We start from the raw sequence: 27,862 nt of genomic DNA, 5'->3' as shown, positions 1-27,862 counted from the left end.
AGGCTCAGTAGTTGTGGCTCACGGGCCTAGTTGCTCCGCAGCATGTGCGATCTTTCCAGACCAGGGCTTGAACCCGTGTCCCCTGCATTGGCAGGCAGATTCTCAACCACTGCACCACCAGGGAAGCCCAGATACATATATTAATGAGAGGCAAATTTTGAGACAAGTTAACTATAAAGCAGACTTTCCATGTAATTGTTTGAGAGGAATAACACTTAAAAATAAAATAATATGATTGATTATAAACTCATCGGACACAAGAAAGTGAGATAGGTAAAGACTAGGAAGAGAATGAACTTACGAAAGGGGAGATATGAGATACAGCTGAAAAAGAAAAGTCAAGTAAAGAGGCCTAGATTTGTGTTGCTGGAAAAGTACAGGTAAAAATTGGAAGATGATTGAAAACAGAACCAGAAGGCTTGGGGAAAATTCATATATTTATTTACCTCCTCTGGTTGAAAATCCGAAACTGGGTGGGGATAAATAATAAGAGTTGGATATTAATACTGACTTAGGAAATTTGGCATTTTGAAGATAAATACATTTTCCTCATAAAAAATACTTCCTGTGTTCTTCCCATAAACTGACATATATTGTGCACTAAAAGGAACTTTGAAATTTACTGAAAGTGCAGAAAGATGGAAGAGAGAAAGTTGTGGTTATTAGATCCTATGATTAGATAGGCATTTTTCATATATATATATATATTTTTTTGCTCTACGCGGGCCTCTCACTGTTGTGGCCTCTCCCGTTGCGGAGCACAGGCTCCGGATGCGCAGGCTCAGCGGCCATGGCTCATGGGCCCAGCCGCTCCGCGGCATGTGGGATCTTCCCGGACCGGGTCATGAACCCGTGTCCCCTGCATCGGCAGGCGGACTCTCGACCACTGTGCCACCAGGGAAGCCTAGATAGGCATTTTCACATGAAAATAAACACCCAGACTGTAGATGGAGGATAAAAAGTACCTGTGGATGCCTGTCTTCATTTGTCCTTTGTCTGGTAGGTAATGCAAGTGCTCTTCAAGTCACTGGAATGGCACAGTTTAAAAGTGTTATTCCTTTTCACCCAGTGGCACTTGTAAATTATCAGGAGGGTAAAATTCCTAGGTTTTGTATTAAGAGGATTAATCAGTGAAGTTTATACAGAGAGGTCAGTGTGGACAAGTAAACTTTTTAAGAAATCACCTAGCTTCTATCCCAAACAATTAAAAGTATGTATTGAGACCTTAACACCAAGTTTATTTGAAGGTAGAGGAAAAGGCACAGTGGTTGAGAGATCCTGGTAAGAAAAGCCCCATGGGAGATAGAGTAGGAATTAAAAATAATGTTAATGTTACAGTATTAAAATTTGAAATGGTTGTACTTAGCCTACTTCCTTGAGATGGGAATGTGAAAATTTGGAACTGAGAAGTGCTATGCAGGCATAAACTAGGGATGGTATCGCCACTAGGTGCTACTAGGACAGAGGAGAGCTGGGGGGACTGAAGGCAGACAGAATCTGAAGAGAGAGCGCAGTGCTGGAGATAACTGCTCGGAGATGCCGAGCAGAGTAGCGCCTGCCAGTCCAGTGTGGGGTCATCCCTGCTAGTCAGTGGAATGGAAGTGCGCAAGATACAGTATTGGCACAGAAGCAGAGACTGGAGTGAGGGTGACTGCATGAGGTGAGGAAGAGCAGTTGGACTCAGTGTTTGGAGGCTACGCAGGAAGTTGGAAGTGTCTTCAAATCCGTAGGATACCAGAGTGGTGATTATTTGGAGAGTTTGGTAAAAGTAAACAATTCTGAAGTTTAAAGGCATTGGGTATTGAGAAAGTTTTTGCTCCTTCCTCTTCCCTTCTCCCTACATGTAGTCCCCAGGGTTGTGAAACTGAGGCCTAATGATGAGTAGTCCCTATAAAATTGATTTTTCATTTCTGAATATTTAGGTCATACAGAAATTGTAAAGTCTAACAGAATTATGCTTTATTATAACAGGATTCCACTAGAAAAATACCCTTGAGATACATCCAAAAAGCTGTCTATGCAGTTAGAGCCATTACATTGTTTACTAAGGTTACCCTTAGTAAAACATCTCAGTGTGCCCAGAAATGAGAGGTTCCCAAGAAGCAGAACTCAAAACCTAGATGGTCCTGTGCAAATCAGAATGAGTTGTTTACTGTCCTGTTTTATAAATTCATTGAAATGATCAACAGTATATTTTTATAAATGATCTCTATATAGAAGTAATATTCTTTTATTGTTTAAAATTAAATCCCCTGTTTTGTAGTTTATTCTTTTTTCAAGGGGTAAGTTTTTGGTACTTTTTTTTTTTTTTTTTTGGCTACGTCGGGTCTTAGTTGAGGCACGCGGGATCTTCATTATGGTGAGCAGGCTCTTTGTTGCAGTGCGTGGGCTTCTCTCTAGTTGTGGCACGCGGGCTGCAGAGCGTGGGGGCTCGCTAGTTGTGGCACACGGGCTCTAGAGTGGGCGGGCTCAGTAGTTGTGGCATGCGGGCTTAGTTGCCCCGTAGCATGTGGGATCTTAGTTCCCCGACCAGGGATCAAACCCACGTCCCCTGCATTGGAAGGTGGACTCTTAACCACTGGACCACCAGGGAAGTCCCTAGTTTATGATTTTATGAAATACTTATTTTCTACTTTAGAGTTGTTGAATCTTGGATATTTTAGGGAGAGGGAGGCTTTGTTCATCTATCTTTATCTTTGCCACACTCACTGAATTTTAAATTTTGTGTTGTTGTCTAAATGGAGGCTTTCTAACCTTTCAAGTTCCACATTCATTGGACTAAACTTCTTTAGCAACTGGTATGTACCATCCTGTCTTGTTACTGAGATGTTACCTGTGTATTAATATCATCTTTAAAACTAGAGTACCCGTATGGAAACGGGGGCTTTGTCTTGTACCATTTTTGTGTCCTTGCTATACCCACTTTACAGACTAGGCAGTCAGTATGTTTATTAATTGATCCAGGCAGATAGGTATATGATGATATTTCTCTGCCTTTTCCAATCTTTAATGCTATGCGTAGTATGCAAAATGGATCAGATCTTTTGATATTTTTTAAAAAATTTTGCTTCTGACTTAAGAATGACATCATGAAGTAAGCAGACAATTAAGATGTACCTTCTAAGTGAGGAGTTGATAGGTCTGTAACCTTGGAGGACTGGAAATGTATTTTATTATCTACATTCAGGACTCTTACTCTGTTCTTTGCAGTTGAATAATAATGAACCCATATTCAACTTTGTGGCATTTTTAAAGGGTTGAGCTGGACATAATCAGCTTACGTATAACTGTCCATATCCTCTGGGCATAGGTTATGACCTAAATTCATTTGGATGAATAACCAATTCACTTTAAAGTTTGTTAAAACTCAGGCTTTGTTTTTTCTTTTGTCACACTTGGTCACACAGCTGTTAAGTGGCAGAATTGGAAATGAAATTCAAGTAGTCTAACTGCAGAATTGGCTCTTGAAAACTTTGAGCCATATTGTGTCCTACAATTTGCTTCACTTCTGTTCCCTATCCTGGTTATGGCTCCATCACCCACCCAGATAGTGAAGGGGGAAATTTCGGTTGTTCAGAATCCTTCTTGTTTCTAAGCCTCAGCTATCCCATAATCATCTGTCAGAGATCTTATACATATGCTGAGTTTTTTCCTTCACATTACCAGTGCTCTGGTTCAGATAAACTGATTTTTTTTTTTTTTTTTTTTTCTGTACGCGGGCCTCTTACTGTTGTGGCCTCTCCCGTTGCGGAGCACAGGCTCCGGACGCGCAGGCTCAGCGGCCATGGCTCACGGGCCCAGCCGCTCCGCGGAATGTGGGATCTTCCCGGACTGGGGCACGAACCCGTGTCCCTTGCATCGGCAGGTGCACTCTCTACCACTGCGCCACCAGGGAGGCCCTAAACTGATTATTTTAAATCTAGACCCTTGCTACCAAAGTTATTCTTCTAAAATGCAGTTCTTGCTGTGGAAACCTATCAGTGTCTATCAGTTACCTTCAGGATAAGCTTTAAACTACTGTGCTTGGTATATTTTAGATACCATATGAACTATCCCATAGGATTCTATACAGTTTAGATTACCGTTTGCCTGTTGGCCTCATCACTTTGCACCAACCTTACCAATAGTTCTCCAGCGCTCCATACTTTCCATAATTCTTTCTTGAAGAATTATACTTTAAGACAGTTCATTCAAAGATTACCTTCTCTGTGAACCTTTTCCTGATTCCTGTAGGTTGGATTATCCATTTCTCTTGTGAACCTCAGATGTACTAGTTGACATTTTGCATCTATTTTAGTAACTGTCACACTGAAAGCTGTTTGTTTGTTTATAGGTTGTCTCCTCACTAGACTATGAGCTCCTTGAAAGAAGGAATCGTGTCTTACTCATCTTTCTATCTCCAGTATCTAGAACAGTTCCTGGTACAAAGTAAGTGATTAACAACTTTATTTAACTAAGACTATATTTAGGAGTTAAACTCCATACATGCTGACAGTTAATTATACCTATGTAGACTGAGAAATACATTGTCATAAAAAATATGGTTATAGATCTTTAACACTTCTGAGCCACAGTTTCCTCATCTATAAGATGGAAATAGTACCTCCCTACTCATATAGTGTTATTATAATGCTCAGATAAAAGAATATATAGATATGGAAGCAACCTAAGTGTCCATCAGCAGATGAGTGGATTAAGAAGATATGGCATAGGGCTTCCCTGGTGGCACAGTGGTTGAGAGTCCGCCTGCCGATGCAGGGGACACGGGTTCGTGCCCTGGTCCGGGAAGATCCCACATGCTGCGGAGCGGCTGGGCCTGTGAGCCATGGCCGCTGAGCCTGCGCGTCCGGAGCCTGTGCTCCGCAACGGGAGAGGCCACAACAGTGAGAGGCCCATGTACCACAAAAAAAAAAAAAAGAAGATATGGCATATAAATACAGTGGAATATTTTATGCAGCCATAAAAAAGAATGAAATTTTGCCATTTGTAGCAACGGATGGACTTGAAGGGTAATATGCTAAGTGAAATAAGTCAGACAGAGAAAGACATGCTGTATGATATCACTTATATGTGGAATTAAAAAATACAACAAACTAGTGAGCATAACAAAAAAGAAACAGACTCGTAGAGAACAAACTAGTGGTTACTGTTGTTAAGAGGGAAGGGGGAGGGGCAATGTAGGGGCAGGGGATTGATTAAGAGGTATAAACTATTATGTATAAAATAAGCTACAAGGATATATTTGTACAAACTGGGAATACAGCCAATATTTTATGATAACTATAAATGGAGTATAATCTTTAAAAATTATGAGTCACTACACTGTACACCTGTAACATATAATATTGTGCATCAACTATACTTCAATAAAAAATTATCACATTAAAAAAAGAATGTATGTAACAGTACATTACATGTATTTTAAGTGCCATAACATCTTTGTTATTAAATGAAATGTGAACTAATTGCATGTTGAAGTAGATGATTTTGTTTGCTGTGTATCTTCCCTTTTAAGGCAAAATAGCACCATTTTTGAAGGATCTTTATCATTTGCAGTTTAAATTTGCAGTTATTGGTGACTGGAGGCATGCAGTCTTGAGTCTGAGGGTTGGTTTATATAAGACAAAGGGAGAAGTAGCTTGGAGGTGAGAATCTGGGCACAGAAAAAGTTTTGAGCTGTTAGAGCAAACAATCTTTTGCTTAGTTGGCATTTTCCCAGTCTGCACGGCATTTTAAACTTTACAATTCTTTTTATGTACCTTATTCTCAACCTCAGCAATTACCTTTCTGTCTAATTCACTAATAAAGTCCCTCAATTTTCTTTTAATCTACCTCCAAATGAATTCTTATCTTCACTTATCCTTAGGTCCGTCATTTACTGTTCAGAGGAAGAAGTGCCTTTTTCGTGGAAGACTAATTACACATCATCTGTATGAAAGCTCTAGCTTTTCTTTCTTTTTCTTAGGCTGCAGACATACTCCCTTACCACCACATTTGATGAATTAGTGCTCTACACTTTCCTGTATCTACTTCCTTGCCTTCCATGCATTCTTTACATTTTTAAAAATTCTGTAATTTGAACATGCCAATTCCAGATTATATGTAACATATGGAATTTAATAATAGAAACAAACATTTGGGAACCAACCATTCGACTTAGAACTAGGTCAGTACTAACACAGTTAAAGGGCTACCTGTGAGTAGTACCTCTGTAACCCCATAATCCTGTCTTTCCCCAACCCCTGAAGTAACTGCTATTTTGAATTTTTTTTAATTTCTTTTTTAAAAATAGTATTACCACAAATACAGTTCTTTGTTTTGAGTTTAATGTTTTGTTTGAGTCTTTTTAAAGCTTGCACAAATGGTATTTTATTATAGAGAAATGTCTATAAATCTTTATACATTTCAAAGAAAACATTCAACCATCATAAATAATAGAAAAATCTCAGAATGCATATTCATATTTATGACAAGAAAATAATCATGGAGACTTATTTTTGTACTGTGTGGATATTGTTGTACCATATATGAAAGAAAGCTCCTTATTCAGAGTGTAGCAGGTGTATTTCCACACACTAATTTCTTGAGTTTGGCAGAAGTGTTTCAGTTAGATTGATAGTGTACTCCTTGGAGGAGTCACAGCTTGTCATTTGGTTGCCCTTTGGACCTCAGCAGTTCTTCAGTGGGCTTCATTCAATTGTTTATTGATAGTATAAGCTTTTGAGACTCAGGATCCACAATGCCCCCATGTTTCTGGATTTTTTTTCAATCATGGAATCATGGCATTTTCAAAAGAAATGCATAGCAAAAGACGAGGCCATGATAACCGCCAGAAGAATACATTTCTTTCTTCTTTGTCATTAGGAGTTGGAAGCATTTCTTGATGCTCAATGTAGAACATAGAACGTTAAATCTTGGAGGTGGGACTAAGTGAGAGGAAGATGTTAATACCTAGAACTCCTGTTTGTCTTTTTTCATTTACTATTGTGTTTCTAAGATACATTCATGTTGTTGCTTACAGCTATAGTTCATTCATTCTCACTACTTTTCCATTGTGTGTTAGCCTAATTCTTTTAACCATTGTTCTACCAGTGGACATTTGAGCATTTTTGTTGTTGTTATTATGAAGAATGCTTATACTTGGCACACAAGTACAAAAATTTTTATAGTATGTATCTAGAATTGCTTATTGAAGGACATGCAAATGTTCAACTTTACATAATAATGCCAAATTGTTTTCCAACAATTTTACCAAATTTAACACCTACCAGCAGGACTTTACCAATTTAAACACCTAGTAGCAGTGTGTAAGAGCCACCACTGCTCCATTTTTTTTGTTGTTGTTGTTGTCGTTATTTGGTACTGTCAAAACTCCTAGTTATTACCATTCTAGTGAGTTTGAAAATAATATCTCATGTGGTCTTAGCTAGTATTTCTCTGATGAATAATGAGATTGTATATCTTTTAAAATACTTATTGGCCAAACAAGTTTCCTGTGTATAAAATTTCTGTTCAGGTTTTTTTGCCCATTTGCTTCCTGTGTTTTTATTTTTTGTGTTTATTTGAGGTTCTTAAGTAGTTTAAATAATAATCTTTAATCAGTTTTAAGTTTTGTAAATATCTCCCAGTTTGTGGCTTGTCTTTTAGGTTTTTTTTTTTTATGATTTATGGTAAACAGAAGTTCTCAGTTTCCACATAGTTAAAATACTCATTCTTTTCTTCTTTGGTTAGTATGCTTGTTTAAGAAATCTTTCCTTCTGGGAGGACACAAAACAACAGTTTTCTGCTGTAATTTCTTAAAGTTTGCCTTTCATATAATATCACTAGTCCATCTTGAATTGATTTTGTATATGATGTGAGGTAGAGATCCAGTTTAATTCTTTCCATATTGATAATATCAGGACCATTTAATTGTCCCTCCTTTCCCACAGATCTGCATTGCTACATCTGTTACCTGAGTATGTCCTTAGATACTTGGTCTTTTGGGGGACTCTTTATGTTGTTTCATTTTATTTACCCTTCTTCAGTCTTGCCAGGCATTTATTTGTTTTAGTGTTTTCTAAGAACAATGATTTTGTTGGTCCTTTCTGTTACCTTTTTTCTACTTCATTAGTTTCTGTTCTTTATTATCTCCTACATTCTTTGGATTTACTCGTGATTATCTTTCTAACTTAACAGACTGGCCTGTCAACTCATTCATTTTCAGCCTTTCTTCTTTTCCTAGTATAAGTCATTAAGGCTATAGATTTGCCTCTAAGTATAACTTTTACTGTATTCCGAAAATGTTTGTATGTGGTATTTTTATCATTTAGTTTTTAGTATTTTTAGAAAAATTTCCAATGTGGTTTCTGATGACTCATGAAATATTTAGAAGTGTTATTATTTTCTATTTGTATTTTAAAAATTTATCTTCCATTATTGATTTTTAACTTAATTGCATTTTGATCAGAGCCTGGGAACAGTATGATACATATTCTTTGAAATTTAGTGACATTTTCATTATCTCCCAGTGTGTGTATTATTTTTCTGTATGTCTCATGTATACTTAGAAGAATGTTTATTTTCTAGTAATTGGGTGTAAAGTTCTGTTAATTAAATCCTGCTTGTTAATCATTTTGTTTTTATTTATTTATTCAATTTTTTTTTTAATTGGGGTATAGTTGCTTTACAGTGTTGTGCTAGCTCCTGCTGCACAGCAAAGTGAACCAGCCATATGTATACACATATCCCCTCCCTTTTGGATTTCCTTCCCATTCAGGTCACCACAGAGCACTGAGTAGAATTCCCCGTGCTATACAGCAGTTCCTCACTAGATAATCTATTTCATACCCAGCGGTTTATATACGTCAATCCCAATCTCCCAATTCATCCCACCCCGCATTTCCCCTGCTAGTGTCCACACCTTAATTCTCTTCATCATGTCTCTATTTCTGCTTTGCAAATAGTTTCATCTGTTTTGGTCCACTTGATCCATGGAAAATTAGTGTGTGTTGAAATCGCCCAAGGCAATGGTCAATTTGTCAGTTTCTTTCTGTGGTTCTAACAATCTTTGGAGGCTTTTCTCCCCCCAGGAGATGGTGAATTTTATTTTGCCTTGTATGGATAGAGATTTGATTTGCTTAGAAATGTTCCATGGTAAAGAGAGACTAGGAGAAAGCACAGTATGTAGAATTCTATTTTAATTTTCACTGTCAACTGGGAGAGCAGCATACTCACAGTACTGAACTCAGAGGCTGGATTCTTCAGGGTTCTTTGGCTCAGCTGCAGATTGGAGTTCTTGATCCTTGTTATGTTTCCTTTCAGACTTCTTCCATTAGTCTTTGTTCCTTCATCTCTTGGTCCATGCTTGAGTTCCCACTTTCACCTTTTGGGACACTCACCAAATCTGTTTTATTTTCATCTTTCCAGGTTGATTCTTCCTGAGGTGTTGAGCTGGAGTGACTTTTCCTCCATCACTTGTAGGGGATTGCTGCTCTATGTTTGAGCTCTGAGATCAAGCAGAAAGATTAGCACTTCACTTCACCCAAGCATTCTCTGTTGATGGAGGGGCCAGCATTACCTTTAGTAGCTAATCAGGTTTGGGAAGCTTAGAAGTTGGAGAGTGACAGTCTTTTGCCTTAGTGAGTATTTCATTTTCCAGAGACATCTCACTCTCTCTCCTTCATGCATCCCTGACTGACTTCTGGCAGATGTGGCAAGGTCCCAATCTGAGATGACGCACTTCCTGTCCTTGACCATTACTGTTCTAAATATTCTTCACTCTGCCAATTTGGGTGTCTCTCCTGAGGCTGTCATTCTAGTTTTGGTTCATCGAACTGATGCTGTGATTTCTCCCTTTCCTTCTGTAGCTGGTCTTCTACTTGCTGTCTCACAGGTGGGTCAGCAGGCTTTGCTGCTCCAAAGATGGAAGCTGCTTGACTAAACTGGGAAGTACCAGCAGAGGAGTCATCTTCCTTAGGAGTACTCTGAGGCTTTAGATTCAGTTTGGGTCTCTGGGAGGGTCCTCTATCATCACACCTGTAATCATCTGGAGAGCAGTTGTCTTTCGTGCTCCACGACTGAATGTCCTGTCTATCCATCTTCCCAGTGGTCCTGCTTCCTCTGTAGTCGTCATCCCTATAGTACCCACTACGACTTGTATTTCTGCCATTGTTTATCCTGAAGTCATAGCCTCTACCATGGTCTCTGCTGCCTTAGTCATGATAGCAGTCCTGGCCTCCGTAGTGATCACAGTGTTTGCCTTCAAAGCTCTCTTCACCTCTCCTAGGTGGATAGTCAAATCCAAGCTGTCTATGGCAGGACAGTTCCTCCAGTCTGTATCGATTTTGTGAGAAAGCTGATTTCTTTTTCAGCCAAAAGAATGATCATCTTTGTCTTTTTCCCGTGCTTGATTAGCAGTGTCCCCTGGAATTCTGTTACCTAGAGATTTTTTTATTGAGGTTGAGGACACAGAGCAGGGACTCCAGGTTCTCAAACTCAGCATTATTGAAACCTTTCAACCTCTCTGGATTACTGGGTTCGCATGGTAAATACACTGCACTGATACTTAATCCTCTAAAATTCCTTAATGGAGACTTCGGTCTATCACAAGTTGGGTTCCCCAGAAAAGCAGTGTAGGGTGGCAGATGGGGAAATGGCTCTGGTTCCCAGGCAGCCTGTGGAGCAGTGGGCAGGATGTATTGGTTAGTTGCAGGTGCCTTATACATGTTGTCATCCTAACTGTGCCAAGTGCTTGAAACATCCTCCAGATCATCTGTTCTATCAGTCCAGCTGACTGGTTTGGGGATATAGATGCTGCTTCCACCAGTGTTACTACCATCCTCAGCCTGTAAGCCTGTTAGGGAGATAGGGTTCCCATTCTTCTTGGCTCAGGTCACTTTGCTGGGCTAGGGGAAAGAACCAAAATGAGGCTTTTTTTCTTTTTTTTTTTTTAAGCATGCAGATTTGGAGTTTTATTTCTACTTACTAGATTGGATCTTGTATCATTTTCTTTGTTCTCCCTAATAATGCTCTTTTTCTGCTATTATAACTAATCCCAGCTTTCTTTTTGTTTATATTTGCCTAATATGTCCTTTTCCATATTTTTGCTTTCATCCAATCAGCATCTTTATTTTGTAGGTGTCTCTTGTGTTACTTTTGAATTTGTCCGTATACATTTATTGTGATTATTTCTATATTTGAACTCTCTTTGTGCTTTCTGATAGTCCAGGTTGCTTTATGCCTTTTTTTTTCTTTTCTAGCCTTTTTTTGGGAATTGATTTTTTTTTTTTAATTGTATTCTCTTCTCTACTAGTTTGGAAATTACACTCACTTATTTCTATTCTTTTATGATTACCCTTGAAATTCTGCTGGCATACTCTTAATATATAGGCTAAAGTTAAACCAGATCATAATCCCTCTGCTGGACAATGCAAGAATTTACATCATCAACTCCTATCCTCTCTCTTCCTACCCTGCTCCTCCATTATATGCTTCTGTTCCTTATTCCATATTTGAACGGTTTATACGGGTTCTATTTAAATACCATAATAAGATGTTATTGTCATTTTATTCAGACAATGTTTATTTAGATTTATTTGTATGCTTACTAATTTCTTTACTCGTCTTTTCCTTCTTGCATCTCAGATCATCCTTGTGTGTAATTTTACTCTTTTATGAAACATGTCCTTTAGATTTTGTTGAAGTAAAGGTCTGCTGCCAGTAAACTCTCTTTTGGTTTATCTGGCAAAGTCTTAATGCCTTCTGTGTCCCAGAGAGAGTTTTAGTGGTTGAATAATTTTTGTCTCAGTTCTTTGCACATAGATGCTTGTTCTACCTTTTGTGCTTCCATTGCTGCTGTTGAGAATTCTGCTATCACTTTACTCTCTTCTTTTATATGTAATCACTTTTCTCTCTGGCTGCTTTTAACATGCTCTCTTTTGGTGTTCTGCAGATTGACTGCTTTGTGTCCAAATGTGAATGTCTTTATGTTTATCCTGCCTCTTTTATATATATTGTATTTCTTAGAATTGTGAATAAATGTTTTTCATGGCTCCAGAAAATTAAGTCATTTTCTCTCCTGGTATGACCTCCTCTTTCTTCATTTTCTGAGATTATGAGTAGAAATATATTTCAGGTCACGTTTTATCTTTCACGTCTTTTAGCTTCTTTTTCATATTTTCAAGCTGTTTATTTCAGCATTACTTCTAAATGATTTTTTTAGGTTTATGTTCAAGTTTACTGATTCTTAAGTTCTGTCTAATCTGAATAAACTATGGATTTTAATTAATAATAATATATTGATATTGGTTCATTGATTATGACAAGTGTAGCATACTAATATAAGAAATTAATAGTAGGGGAAACTGGGTATAGGGTATATGAGAACTCTGTTATCTTCACAACTTTTCTGTACATCTGAAACTATTCTAAAATGAAGAGTTTAAACAAATTCTATATGACTCTTTTTCAGATGTGCAATGCCATTTTCATAGTCTCTTTGCTTGACCATGTTTTATTTTATCTTTTATTGCTAAAACTAATTTTTAAAAGTTTGTTTAATAATCATAATATGTAAAGTTCATAAAGGGTAAGAAACATATTTGTTAATATTTCTCAATCTTGCCCTGAATGTTCTACTTTATGTTAGTAGGTTAAAAGTGTATAGAAGGTTAGCCTTAAAATATTTGCCATGCAGAAGAAAGCTGCTTTGTATTTTATTTAAAAACTAAAAATTGGGTGGAGCAGTGAAACAGAACTTGAAAAAAATCATCTATAAAAAGAAACATGCAGGATTTACTGGGGACATGACAACTTAATGTAATGTATAAACCTGCTCTAGGTACTGTATTTAAAGATTATGATAAAGGACATTGTTGGGACAGGTGATGAAATTATAGTATATGGACTGTATATTAGATAATAATGTACTAGCTAAGTTCCTGAATTCTATTATTGTATTGTATTGTGAGAATATTTTTATTCATAGGAAATACATACTAAAGTATTAAAGAGTAAAGGGACAGTTTACTTAGGTGGTTCAGGTAGTAAATTAATACTGTATAATATTATATAATATGTAAAAGTAAACATATAAAAATTATTTATGTGTTTGTTTGATTTATAAATCAACACATGACCCTGGATTCTTAGTACCATCATTTATTTTGTTGCTCAAGTTGACCCAGATATGGTTACTTAGCCATATTCTCTTGTAATTCTTACAATAATAATAAGTCTTAATTTTAAATGGGGGACAGCTGTGGCTATATCAACATGTGATGGGTTGAAAATATTCTATTAAGTGTGGTTTCTTGGTTAATTCAAGTAAACAGTGTTAATCATATTGAAAATTATAATCTCTAATATATGAATAAATTAACTTTTTTGTAGGTTTAAGCTGAATTTTGGGACATGGCCACTGCTTCACCAAGGTCTGATACTAGTAATAATGACAGTGGAAGGTTACAGTTACAGGTAACTGGTAAGTTATTTTCACAATAATTTAAAATAGTAGTTCCTTGATGAAACTTTCTTTTTAATACCTAATTCAGCAGACTTATTTCATAAGTATATTTTCTTTTAGATTCATGCCATGGTGTATTTGTTGCAATAGGCCTCAAAGCTAGAAACCCTCTAAAAATATTTTATGTATTCAGTAAGTATTTATTGAACCTGTGCTGGATGCAGAGAAGCTATATCCTCTGGTGGTGGGAGAATTTGTGTATTGGAATAAACACCATTGAGCTGGTCCTTAAATGATTATTAGGATGGAGAAGGATGCTAAAAGCCTTTTTTCATCCATTTAAGCTATTCATTTAATCATTGGGCAAATATTTTTTAAGTGGAATTCTGTATATGAAAACACAGGCCCTAGTACCCCAGGAACTTACTATATAATGTTGAGACAGATTTGTTTTGCATGGACAGTTACCATGCAAAGTGATCATTAACTGGATGCAATGAGAGCTTAGAGGAAAGTGTCATAGGTCTGCTTGCGATTGGAGATGGCCTATAGATCTAGGAGAATAGGGTAAGAGAAAGACTCACAGAGGGTAACACTTTGACTCTTGTAGGAGGGCTCAGAGTTCATTTCAAATTAGATTGGCAGCTAAAAGCATGAGAGAGAGAGGGAACAGCATATGTAAAAGCATGAAAGAGCCTTTTTTTAGGTGACTTCAGACAATTTATTTTAGCTAGTTGGAATAATGATTCAAGGAGTGGTCCTTAAACCAGCAATTTTACTAGTAGAAATTTATTTTGTAGGTATTTATATTATTTATGCATATAAATAATGTCCATATATAATATATGTATATAGCTTTTTTATATATAAATATCTACAAGATAAATTAGTAGAAGTAACAGAGAGAGAGTGAGAGAGAGTTTTTAATAGCAGAAGACTGACAGTGCAATTCTAGATAAACAATGACATGAAATAAATGAATACGTGTACCAGTAAGAGCCAAGTTCTAAGATAATATTGTTAAGTGAAAGAGCAAGTTGTGGAATAGTGTGTTTAGTATGTGACCATATGGATGTGAAAAAGGAGGGGTGTTTGTATGTGCCTCTATGCTTATAACGTTAGAAATAATATTTGCCTTAGGAGGGGCAGGATTGAGCTTAGAATAAGAAGGAGATATACTGTAATTCCCATGGTACTCATTACTGTGAGGTCAGTTGTTTCTAGGAGTTTTCAGTGAACAAGAGCTAGGAAATGTTTATTGTCTTAGAAAGCAAAAAACAAACCCTGAGTTCATGCTGATATTTGCAATTCAAAATAATAGCTATAGCCTCTAAGTAACCATTTTCCACTAAAAGGAGCAAAAAGTTATTTTTACTTCATTTGACTTTATATTTCTATCTCTTTTCTCTTAACCTCAGAATTTTAATTCTAAATGACGTTAACACAGTTATATCTGTTTTATCCTAACATACACAGAATAGCAAAGTTAAAATTACCGAAAGTAACAGGCCCACTCATCACAGTTTTAAGATTTCTTTGTGAGCTTCCCCTCCTTAGGATGTATAGTCAGAGGACCATATTTCAAAGTAACTTAATTTTCTATTTGGTTATGCCACCAACTGGACTAGTTAGATTCACTGCTTTTAGTTATTTACTTTTTATTTAATTTTGTTTTATCACCATATAAAACATTTATACAGTTCTGGAGTCAAAATTATTAAATTAAGGTATATTTGGAGAAGTCTGGCTACTTTATCCCATTCCTCCCCCGTCTCTCCCTTGCCCTTTTGGTAAACATTTTTATTTATGTTCATTTATCCTTCCATTTCTTCTTTTTGAAAATATAAGCAGATATGCACAGTGTATGTATTCACATCTCTCCTCCCAGCCCTCTAGTTCTTAGCACCTAGTTTCTGCACCTTGCTTTTCTTCATTTAACAGTAATATCCTGGAGTAATATCCATAGCAGGGTATTCCATACACCTTTTTATCGCTACACAGCACTCTATTGACTAGATATACCAAAATTAATTCAGCTAGCCCCCTATTGATGGACATTGGGTACCATCTTTTGTTATTGCAGATAGTGCTATGCTACAGTAAAGAGCTTCGTGCGAATGTCATTTCTTATTTTTGCTCGTGTCATTAGGATAGAATCCTAGAATGAGATTGCTGGGTCAGAGAGTAAGCACGTGTAATAATGTCAATCACAGTTGATCCCTGAACTGCAGGGTTTATGGGTGCTGACTCCTGTGCAGTTGAAAATCCGTGTATAACTTTACAGTCAGCCCTCAGTGTCCATGGTTGCACACCCATGGATTCAACCAACCGCTGATGGTGTAGTACTGCGGTATGTCCTTATTTTAAAAAAACCTACGTGTAAGCGGATCCACGCAGTTCAAACCCCTGTTGGTCAAAGGCCAACTATATTGCCAAGTTCCTCTCCATAGGATCTGTACTATTTCTGTGTTCCCACCAGCTGTCTATGAGAATGCCTGTTTTCCTATAGCCTCATCAAAATATGCTGTCAGGCATGTTGACAGTTAGGTCAGAAGTGGTATCGTGTCATTTTAAATATCATTTCTCTCATTATAAGTGAGGTTGAGCCATGTTTAAGGGATATTTGTATTTAGTTTTCTGTGAACTGAGAACTTACATGTTTTGAAGCAATTTCCTGGTGATTCTGATGTGTATTGCACTTAAGAACCAGTTATAAGTGTAATTTCTAATACTTCTGCTTTTGCTCTGCATAAGCTTAGAGCCGTATATTTGGTTACAGTGTTGCTTGTGCAGGACCTGTGGCCTACATATCTGAGGTGTGACTTTCTTCCTGTTCTTTACCTAATGTATGAGTACTTAATTGAAGTAGCAAAGACCTGATCTAGCTGATTTGAGCCAAAAGGCAACTTACAGAGAAGCTATCAGGTAGCTAATAGAATCACCGAAGTCTAGAGAACCAATTGGAAAATAGGTATGGACCAAAGGAATGTAATTAGCCAAGATAGTGCCTCCACAGTATTTATCATTTCACATATCAATTATTATTCTCCTTTGAAATACAGTGATGCTCTTGGGAAACCAAACTTGGACCTGTGCTAAATGGCACCAGGTTTTAGTGCCTTGCTTTTCCTCTCGTTTTTCCTTGCCTTTGCCTTTCTTTCATTTTGGTGATCTGGTTTTTTAAATTACAAAACACCTTAAAATCCACAATCTTATTGATCCAACAGTACCTTATGTAATAAATATGTACTCCAGTTTTACCAAGGAAGGAACTGAGAATCAGATTAAATGCCTTCCATTAGTAATAAGAAACCAAGCAAGGTCTTAGGTTGTTGCTCCTTTTATTAGGTAACAGTGACCTCTGTATTGATTTTTCTTTAATTTTTTTTTTTGTTTTTTTTTTGTGTGTGGTACGTGGGTCTCTCCCTGTTGTGGCCTCTCCCGTTGCGGAGCACAGGTTCCAGACGCGCAGGCTCAACAGCCATGGCTCACGGGCCCAGCCGCTCCGCGGCATGTGTGATCTTCCCGGACCGAGGCATGAACCCGTGTCCCCTGCATTGGCAGGCGGACTCTCAACCACTGCGCCCCAGGGAAGCCCTAGCTTATATATTTTTATTCTTATTTCTGTTCGTAACCCATATCTGATTGGCAGCAACAGATAAGAATAAGAATATTGGTCATGAAAGCAGGAAAACTGTAACAGAAAAAAGCCAAAGTGAAAACTACCTACCATAACATGCTATAACGTGTACTATAGAGAAGCAGCTGTACATAAGAGTTAATAGTACACAGAAGTGTTATCATCTTCATTAGTCTAGATTTCAGGCTTTCTACAGGAAAGTGACAGAAACAAAGTGTGCAAGATGGATAAGAAGATAAGATTTGAGATTGAAAAACTAATGGGCTGTTATATTCACATTTATAATTTTTTAACTATAGTGTCTTATAGTACCTTAATAGTTTAATTTTTAAATTAAAAAATGTAACGTTACGTATCATATTTTTGCAAGAGTGTTGTGAATTATGGGTTTAACTTTATTCTTTTCAAATGCTTCAGCATTTATGGAATAATCTACCTTTTCCCATTGATTTGAAATGCTACCATTATCATGTACTAACATCTTATTTGTTCTTTTCTTTTCACCTCTGCCCTTATAGCACAGTCAGGCTGTTTTATTTTCATTTTACAGTACTTTTAAGAAATACATTGGGGGAGAAATCTATTATTACTTTACATTTTAAAATATGCCTTTATTATTCTCTAATTTTCTTCACATTTCATTTGAATTTTAGAGTTTTCTTCCCTTCTCCTCTGTCCTCCCCGCCCCCCAAAAATCCCAATATTAGTGCTTTCATTTAGGTCATTTAAAAATAATGTATTAAAGTGCTCGCTTCAGCAGCACATATACTAAAAAAATTGGAACAATGTAAAGAAGATTAGCATGGCCCCTGAACAAGGATGACATGCAAATTCGTGAAATGTTCCGTATTTTTAGTTTATCAGTTGTAACAAAGGTACCACTTTGGTAACAGGGAAGGCTGTGCGTATGTGGGAGCAGAGAGTTTATGAAAAATCCCCCTCAATTTTGCTGCCAACCTAAGCTGCTCAAAAAATAAAGGTTTAAAGTAAAATGAAAAAAATAAAAAGTATTAAATTGGCGATATTGAAATCTTTCAGTGTTAAAATTTCTAAATCCAGGGATAATCATGTCATTCCCTTCAAGTTTTTTATGTTCATCAGTAAAGTTTTATAGTTATCTTCATGTATGTACATTTCTTATGTTTATTACTAGATTTTAGGGGGGTGGTATTATTATGAATGGGATTGTTATATTAAATTCTAACATGCACAGAGGACTCTTTTTCTGATAGATTTCCCATATTTATATAACCTTACAATAGAGGATATTCTGGTATAACACCAAAGGAAACTCATGAAATAGGAAAATAAAATCTATCTTATGTATTCCACTAATTAGAATTCTTATTTGAATTAATGAGGTTATCTTTTGGTTATTTAAAATCATAGTATTCTCGTTATTTATTATATATGCACATTTTTGCCAGCATGTTATGAATTCCTTGTGAGATTAAAAATTAGCTTTTAAAAATTACTTTCCTTACCCTGCCAGCATCTGGTATTATTGAAGACTGTGCCAATTAAAAATATACAATGGATATATTTTGAATATGTCTGCAATTAACTCAGAAGAGTTAATACTATACAGTAAGTCATAATAGTTATAGAGTAATAGTCACTATTGTTGGGTGCTAGGCATTCACTGATAATAATGGTACTTTGGATCCCTTCACTCACCAATCCTAAGAATCAGGTACTGTTTATTGTTCCCCTATTTTTCAGATGAGAAAATTGAGGGTCAGGGAGGTTAATTGACTTACTTAAAGTATGAGAAAATTGAGGGTCAGGGAGGTTAATTGACTTACTTAAAGTCAGACGTCTAGCCAAGTGGCAGAGTTAAAATATGAACCCAGGTGTGTCCAACACTTTTGTTTTTAAGAGGAGCTTTGGAACCACAGCAAAATTGAGGGGAAAGTACAGAGACTTCCAGATATGCCAACCCCCACACATGCATAGCCTCCCCCATTATCAACATCCCTCACCAGAGTGCTACATTCATTACAAATGATGAACCTACATAGTCACCTAAGTTCATAGTTTACATTAGGGTGCACACCTGGTGGCGTACATTCTGTGGGTTTGGACAAAAGTCTAATGACATGTATCCATCATTATAGTATTATACGAAGTACTTTCACTGCCCAAAAAATCCTCTGTGCTCCATCTATTCATCCCTCACCCATGCTTCCCCAGTCCCTAGCAACCGCTGATCTTTATCAGAACTCTTCATAGTTTTGCCTTTTCCAAAATGTTATATAATTGGAATCATGCAAGATACAGCCTTTTCAGATTGGCTTTTTTCACTTAGTATTATGCATTTAAATTTTCTCCATGTCTCTCCATGACTTGATGACATTTCTTTTTAGCAGTGAATGATATTCCATTGTTTGGATATACCAGTCGTTTATCCATTCACCTACTGAAGAACTTCGTGGTTACTTAGAAGTTTGGACAGTTATATAAATAAAACTGCTATAAATATCCACGTGGAGGTTTTTGTATGGACATAAGTTTTCAACTCCTTTGGGTAAATACCAAGGAGTGCAATTATCGGATCATATGGTAAGCCTATGTTTAGTTTTTAAGAAACCGTCAGACTGTCTTCCGAAGTGGCTGAACCATTTTGCATCCCCACCAACGATGAATAAGAGTTCCTGTTGTTCCACATCCTCCCCAGCATTTGGTGTGGTCAGTGTTCCAGATTTTGACCATTCTAATAGGTGTGTAATGGTATCTCATTGTTGTTTTAGTTTATATTTCCCTGATGACATATGATGTTGAGCTTTTCATATGCATATCCATATATCTTCTTTGGTGAGGTGTCTGTTAGGGTCTTTGGCCCATGAGGTTGTTTTCTTACTGTTGACTTTTAAGAGCTCTTTGTGTTTTTTTGACAGTAGTTCTTTATCAGATATGTCTTTTGCAAATATTTTCTCCCTGTCTGTGGCTTGCGTTTTCACTCTCTTGACATTGTCTTTCATAGCGCAGAAGTTTTGAATTTTAATGAAGTGCACCTTATCGGATATTTCTTTCATGGATCATGCCTTTGGTGTTGTATCTAAAATGGCATCCATTGCCATGCCCAAGGTCATCTAAATTTTCTCCTGTGTTATCTTAGAGTTTTATAGTTTTGTGTTTTGCATTTAGGTCTATGATGCATTTTGAGTTAATTTTTATGAAGGGTATAAGGTCTGTGTTTAGATTTATTTGTTTGCATGTGCATGTCCAGTTGTTCCAGCACCATTTATTGAAAAGATATCCTATGCTTTTAACACCATCCAGCAGTGCCTTCCCCTTCTTCGCCTTCTTCTAGTGTGTAGATAAGTCCTGCATATACTGAGGAAATGACTTTTATTTGGAGTGAAGAACTTTGATTGGGGGATTTCTTGGGAGAGGTCTGTGCTTTCTGTCACTTCAATAGTGTTGAATTTAATGCAGTTTGGAACAGAGAAGGATGGAAGTGAGTTTTGCCAAGACCCTGAGAGTAACACTTCAGACATAACATTGAACACTCTTTGATTCCTTTATGTTGCCAGTACTTAAGTAGAGTATTTCCTTTGAATCTTTTCCTGTTCTTCAAATGTGAATTAAGGACTACCGTATTTCAAATACTCTACTTTTGCTGCAGCGTTTTTCATATCATATTTTGGTGATTTATTTGTGTGACTACTGATTTACATTACTGTTCGCTCACAGTAGAATGGAAGCTTACATCAGCTTGTTAATGTTCATATTCTTAATATGGGGTACATGTATGGCATGAAGGGGGCTTTCTCCTTTCTCATCTCAGACCCACAGTGTTCATAGGTAGTTGATTATAGATGTAATCTTGATAAGTTCTTATTACTACTTGGTAGTCATTACTTTTCCCTGCAAGTATGTATTCCCCATTTGAATTAGTAGTTGTAAAAATTATTTAAAAATCAAGTGCTTAGCCTAAATTAAGCAAGTCTTCCTCCAAGTCAGGTAAATTCAGTTTAAAATTCACTTTCTGTAAAGGGTTATGATTAACTTCTAGTGACATTTTGATTTTAAAGTTTTTCTTTGAAAAGGCAGATACCTCCTCCTTTTTTTGAAATCAACTTTCTAGGAAAAGCATTTTTTAAAAAATTGCCAAAGTTTATGTAATTTCAGATAGGTAAGTTATGAATTCTACCTGGCAGAGAAGTTGATAGGCAAATTGAATCTGAAGACACTTCCCTTTCTCTTGATGCTTGATGCAGTTCAGTATTAAGTTCAAATGGTTGGCAAGGATGTGGAGAAATCAGAACTCTTATACACTGCTGCTGGGTGTGTAAAATGGTACAGCCACTGTGGAAAATAGCCCGGCATTTATTCAACAGAGTTACCATATGACCTAGCAATTCCACTCCTAGGTATATGCCAAGAAAATGAAAACATACGTCCACACAAAAACTTGTACGTGAATGTTTATAGCAGTATTATACACAGTAGCCCAAAACTGGAAACAACCCAAATGTCTATATCAACTGCTGAGTGGATAAATAAAAAGTGGTATGCCTATACAGTGGAATATTATTTTTCAATAAAATGAACGAAAATACTGGTACATACTACAACATGGATGAACTTTGAAAGTATGCTAAATGAAAGAAGCCAGTCACAAAAGACCATTTCATTTATATGAATTGTCCAGAATTGGCAAATCTATAGAGGCAGAATAGGTTAATAGTTGCCTAGGGCTGGTGGGGAGGAAGTGGGATGGAATAGGAGGGTGACTGCTTAATGATATGGGGTTTCTTTTGGGGGTAATTAATATGTTTTAAAATTACTTATGGTGATGGTTGCACAACTCTGTGAATATATTAAAACTATTGTGCAGTTTAAATGAGTGAATTATATGCTATGTGAATTATTTCAATAAAGCTGTTAAAGTCAAATGGTTCTCAGGCATTAACAGTAGCCGTTTTATATTGTTTCTCCATCCTGCCAGTGAAAATAGTTTGAGTTGCACAAGATGCACAATTCCATTTTTATTGATTTATACTACTTTGTGGCTAAATATATTCACTAGTGATTATCATGTTTCTGTTAGTTTCTAGTGCCAAACTAAAAAGAAAAAAGAACTGGTTTGGAACAGCAATATATACAGAAGTAGTTGTAGATGGAGAAAGTAAGAAAACAGCAAAATCCAGTAGTTCTTCTAATCCAAAATGGGATGAACAGCTAACTGTGTAAGTATCTGGTATATAAAGAATGCAAAATTTTTAAAAGAGAGTGTGCTTCTTGGAATGTTTTTCTTTTGGTGGTGTTTTTTGGGTTTTTTTGGTAAGATGACTTCAGAGTAAGGAATGCTATTTTTTAGTGTGACTAGACAATTTTAAGTATGAAAAAAATTTTGGTTTCTTTGATTTTATTTAGAAATGAAGCGTAATAGTCCTTATTTTTGCTTTACAAACTAATGTTTTCCATATAGCAATATTTTTTCTTATTGTCTTATAAAAATAAATAGGGTAGAAAATCATTTGGCATTTCTGAAATATAATGTTATAAATTTGTGCATAGTATAAGTGTTATAACCAATGCAATCAACTATCTTAAATCTTTAGGTATTAGTTCGAGTAGAAATTGTGTTATTTTGAAGTCTTAATGAGACATTTGATGTATTGCTGGTGTTTTGGTTTGTTAATTACAAAAACTTTTAATCTGGGTATTAAAGTCCTAATGTACTTGAAAGTAAATATTTGTTTTTATTTATAATTCAGGTGGTTTACTGTTTCATATAGTATTTTTTCCTCAAATAAACTGAATTCATGGCTTTTCAAAATTATTGAAGAAACCGTACTCTCCTGTATATTTGTTATAATTTTACTCTTACAGAAATGTGACCCCACAGACTACATTGGAATTTCGAGTTTGGAGTCATCACACTTTAAAAGCAGATGCTTTATTAGGAAGAGCAACAATAGATTTGAAACAAGCTCTGTTAATACACAATAGAAAATGTAAGTTTTTTGTTGTAGCCTTTGTCTCTTTAAAAGTTTATTTTAGACACTTTGAAAATATTCTGAAGTCCAAAAGCAAAAAAAAAGTTTTGTATTTATAAAGGAGGACTTCATTTATTGCCTATGATTGCTTTTAAGTTTATAGCATTATATGAAATAGGAAATATTTACCCTGGCATTTCTCTGTCCAACAAATTTATACAAAATAATCCCAGCCATCCATGAGTATACCCGGTTATCAGTGACCATCAGTGATTTATTATATACATAAAGACTTGAAAAAATGATCATTATCTGAACCTACTCTACTTTGTTTCTTGGCTAATAACAATTTTGTTTGTACAAAATAAATTCTAACTCTTAAATTTTCTTTTTTTATTATCTAACTAGTTCATTTTAGAAAATATGGAGAATATAGAAAATCACAGAGGATTATAAAAATTATCTGTAATTTTTACTATCCAAGGATAACCCTTCCCAATAATTAGGTCTCTCATTCATAGATGTAAATTTTTTTTTCTTCTTTGTATCTACTGGTTTATTCTCTTCTTTTTTTCATTTAAAAATATAATATGAGTGTTATGTTTCCATCATATTAAATTTTTCTAGTGTGAGAATTCTTAAAGTAGTTTAAGCTTCAGTTATTTGTAAACTCCCTATCATGGTATGCAAAAACTTGGGGATATATACATGTATTTCTGATTCTGAGGAGAGTTCATTGCTTTTATCAAATTCTCAAAATACTGTGTGATCCAAAGAATATTAAAAACTGGACTCATAGTTTATGATTTAACTAATTTATTATTTGATATTTAGGTTTCTAATAGTTCACTAAAACTAATACCGCTCTAAATCTTTATGTTCATCTTATTTCCTTAGAAGTTTTCTTACTCCCAACAGATGTGCTAGGTTAAGGGTTAAAAATGCTGAGTTTTAAGATAAGTTAATTTTTTGAAAGTTTTTAACAAAAAAAATTCATGTGTAACTGAAAAATCTGTTTTTGATGTAGTTTTGGGACATAAAGAGTTATGAGTCAAGAAAATGTAAAAGCCGTACTAGTTTTTATGTACAGTGATTTTTAAAAAAAAAAAAAATCTTCTTTTAAGCACTGAAAGTTTAATTCCCTGCTATGTCATGGCTTTTGGTCATTCAGTTCATCTTGGTTACAGAAATAAGTAGTAGGTCTTGTAAGCATACAGTACCTTGCTTGGTCTGATGGTGGCTGGATTTGTACTTTTTTCCGGGCTCTATGACATTATTGGTATAAATATGTCATACTTCAGTTAACCTGTGTTATTTCAGAATTGATTATTTGGTTTCAACTATTTATATGCTATTTCTGCTCTGGATTAAGCTTTTGCATGGGACCTCTTTTCTAGTACAAAAGTTATTTCTCATAATCTCACAACCCAGAGATAATGAGTGCTAATATTTTGATGAATTTTTGTCTACACGTGTATGTGTATAATAATTGAGATCATACTCAGTTTCATGTTCTTCTTAGCTCTCAGTGTTATATCATGTGCATTTCTCTGTGTAATTCAGTGGTATTCTTTGAAAGCTAATTTAGTAGTTTCATAATGTTTTATCACAAACTGTAATTTTTAAACCATGCTCCTACTGTTGCCATTTGGATTGTTTCCAAATCTGTTATATTAGACTGTACTGAACCTTCATAACAAAGATTATAATATTTATCTGCCAAAGTAATTTTGTAGGAAGGTTGTAATGTCTATATATTTGGAATTGAAACTCTTATAAATTGTATAAACTTAAAGCTATCTCTCATGATTTAATTGAGCAGAATATGCTCAGAGGAAAAACAAAATTTTATAAACATTCGTACATGTCTGAAGTCAGTGGCTTCAGAAATTGTAGTAGCAGCATCTTATACACCTTAGGCAGTCAGTAATTTTTTTTTTCTTTTGAAAATTGAAAAGTGTATTAGTTTTCCAGGGCTGCCATACCAAAATACCACAGACTGGGTCGCCTAAACCAGGGGTCCCCAACCCCTGGGCCAGGAACCAGTAGCGGTCCGTGGCCTCTTAGGAACCGGGCCTCACAGCAGGAGGTGAGTGGCGGACGAGCGAACGAAGCTTCATCTGCTGCTCCCCATGGCTCGCATTATTGCCTGGACCATACCCCCACCCCCACCCCCACCCTCCCAGTCTGTGGAAAAATTGTCTTCCATGAAACTGGTCCCTGGTGCCAAAAAGGTTGGGGACCACTGGCCTAAACAACAGAAATGTACTTTCTCACAGTTCTGGAAGCTAGAAGTCTGAGATCAAGGTGTTGACAGGGTTGGTTTTTTCAGAAAACTCTCTTCTTTGCTTGTAGATAGCCATCTTTGCCTTATATCATCACATTGTCTTCCCTGTGTGTGTGTGTGTGTATATCCATATCCAAATTTCCTGTTCTTAAAAGGACACCAGTCATATTGGATTAGGGCCACCGTGATGACCTCATTTTAACTTAATTATCTCTTTAAAGATCGTGTTTCCAAATAAAGTCACTTTCTGAGGTACCAGAGGTTAGGACTTAAACATATGATAAACATATGAATGGGATGGGGTTGGGGGGGACACAATTCAGCCTATAACAAAAGGGAAGTAAATTAATTTCAAAAATTTAAAGCTGTGATAGAATCATAGTGCTTTAAAGGCAGACTTAAATGCCTATGGGCATTAATCCCAGTCACTTATTTCACTGATTAAATAAATTAATCTAAGTGAATTGCTCAAGCAAGAAGTAATTGCAGTTTTGACTAGAGCACAGGTTTTCTTATTCTTAATTGCTTAATTTTGAATAGAAGTAATGGGAAGTTAACATGGTTCTAGACAACCTGTAGAATTTATAAACGTACTCATAATTGATAAAATCCTTGGTTGTCTTTGATTCAGCCTCTTGGTTTAGCACTTGAACATGTCTCTCTTCAAATTTATGAGGCTAATTTCTTCGTATACTCAGGGCCTTGACATTTTTTTCTCAAAAGTTCATGTTTTTATGTATCCCTTCTCCTGATATATTTGGGGTAAGGGCAGAGGATTAATTCATTTGAATAGGTTTTTTTTTGCTGAATATATTTACTTTCAACCTTCATGGTATAGTATGAATTGTTACAGTCATCCGTAGCCTTAAATAAAATTCTCAGCTAATCCAATATAAAACCATCTGTATTTTCCCAGTAAAAATCCGACTGCAACTTACTAGGGAAGTTCTTTCACTTCTTCACATTTAAATCCTAGCGAGCCTTCAAGTCCTTAACCTGAATTTGTTTTGTGTAATAAGCCTAGTTGGATGGCGTCCAAACCCATACAATCCTCTGATACTTTGTCTCAGAACTTCTGTGGATTTAAGCCATCATTTGCACCTCAGCCTTTAGTTAGTTATGTGTTGGGATCACTTGAAAACTGTTCTAAATTATGGAAATTATTTCATTGGCTTTGCAGAAATATGTGGTATTTTTAGCTCTTTTTTTTTATGTCAGTAGCATTAGATACTGATATATGAAGTATATTTCTTTCTCTCAAACCTACTATTTCTTAAATTGCAAAGGAAAAATCCTTCTGTTGTCAAAGAAAAAGCCAAACACTAGTGGTAAGGACATATTTTAATCAGTAATATACTTTTGCAATAAGGAAGAGGGTCCAGCTTGATCTGAACTTAGCTTCAGTTTATAGAGAGGTAATTGGGCCTTTCAAAGGAAGAATGAAGGAGTAGAAAGAGGGGTGAATGGAAGCTAAGTGGAGTTAGGGAAGTGAAAAATTACAAGAGTTGATCAGTGTGAATGCAGTTAGGCCAGCTTTCTCTATTATTGAGAATTTTATTCTCCCACAGAGACTAAGACCGACTAAGATCCATCCTTCCTGATGATTACATTTCAGACAAATAGCTTTCAGGTCCCTGAGTAGGAGACACATATACATCTTAAAGGGACAGAGGAAGGATCCACCATTATATGCTGTTTTAATAAATGCTTTTAGAAAGGGTGGCCTGTCACAGGTGTTGCCTTGATCAAACAGTAAATTCTTTCAAGGCTGGCTAGGGTCTCCTTGAGTTGTTAGAAGTCTTTTAACTTTGGGGAGAGTAGGGTGGATAAAATCTTTTGTGCTGAGAGTTTGCAGTATTTATGGGCCAAGGTTGAGGCCTAGTGGAGAAGGTGGCTCAGAGGAGCCTGAATTGAATTTGGGCCAGGAGAAAATCTTTGTAATCATATTCATGGATGAACAGTGTAAGAGTAGTGTAGCTAATTCCAGGGTTGAAGTGAATACAGAACTTCATTTTATATTTCAATTTTGAAACTGACAGAGCCACTTTAAACATTCCAGAGAGGAGTCAGATGGCTGCCTTTCAAACACTGGAATTACACTTTTTTTTTTAATTTTTAAAATTTTTTATGGTGTTAGTAGCTTTTGTCAACAAAAGTATTTTGAAATCCATTAAAATCACTTCAAATTGAATTATGTCTAAAGTGATTTACAGTGAAAATTATCTCTTTACACTAAATGGTAGGGAAACAGAGTGGAGAAATGTGTCATTTATGATAGAAGACAGAACATAGTCAAATTTAAGTTTATTAAAGCCGTTTCTTTTAGCCTTATTTACTTAGTCAATACTAGTTATTTGTTTAGTTTACTAAATCTTAAGTTCTCTTTTTAAAATTCACTTAGCATCAGCACAAACTAAGATATTTTAAGCCAAGGTTTTGAACAAACAGTTTTTTCATTACTGGTGATAAATGCATTTCTGTTCTTTAGAAAGATTTTTAGGATTGAAATTACTAGGTGAAAGGGAATGAACAGTTTTAAGCCT

At 35.9% G+C, this 27,862-nt stretch overlaps 1 protein-coding gene, 1 non-coding gene and 1 pseudogene across 7 annotated transcripts in view; 2 read left to right on the top strand and 1 right to left on the bottom strand.

Moving 5' to 3' along the window:
• The window catches only part of WWP1 (WW domain containing E3 ubiquitin protein ligase 1), a 117,273-nt gene that overhangs the window by 20,643 nt on the left and 68,768 nt on the right, over positions 1–27,862 (top strand). For 5 of the 6 annotated variants that reach the window (XM_022555059.3, XM_089898990.1, XM_089898993.1 and 2 more), the window contains 4 exons: positions 4,334–4,428; positions 13,372–13,462; positions 22,141–22,279; positions 22,926–23,050. In XM_022555059.3, coding sequence (XP_022410767.1) covers positions 13,393–13,462; positions 22,141–22,279; positions 22,926–23,050 — 334 coding nt within the window. In that variant the 5' untranslated portion in view covers positions 4,334–4,428; positions 13,372–13,392. The remainder of the gene's footprint in view (positions 1–4,333; positions 4,429–13,371; positions 13,463–22,140; positions 22,280–22,925; positions 23,051–27,862) is intronic. The other variant, XM_089898994.1, reaches the window with a different exon arrangement.
• LOC111164976 (eukaryotic translation initiation factor 4B pseudogene) lies at positions 9,070–11,830 on the bottom strand (annotated as a pseudogene).
• On the top strand, positions 17,829–17,938 carry LOC115803823 (U6 spliceosomal RNA). Its single transcript, XR_004024611.2, has one exon. It is a non-coding gene; the product is annotated as a U6 spliceosomal RNA (small nuclear RNA).

The sequence above is a fragment of the Delphinapterus leucas genome, chromosome 17, assembly GCF_059928025.1.
Source record: "Delphinapterus leucas isolate spDelLeu-1000000601 "Yukka" chromosome 17, BTC_Dleu_Yukka2, whole genome shotgun sequence".
In the NCBI taxonomy this organism is placed as follows: Eukaryota; Metazoa; Chordata; class Mammalia; order Artiodactyla; family Monodontidae; genus Delphinapterus; species Delphinapterus leucas.
This window is presented reverse-complemented; position numbering and strand designations above follow the sequence as displayed.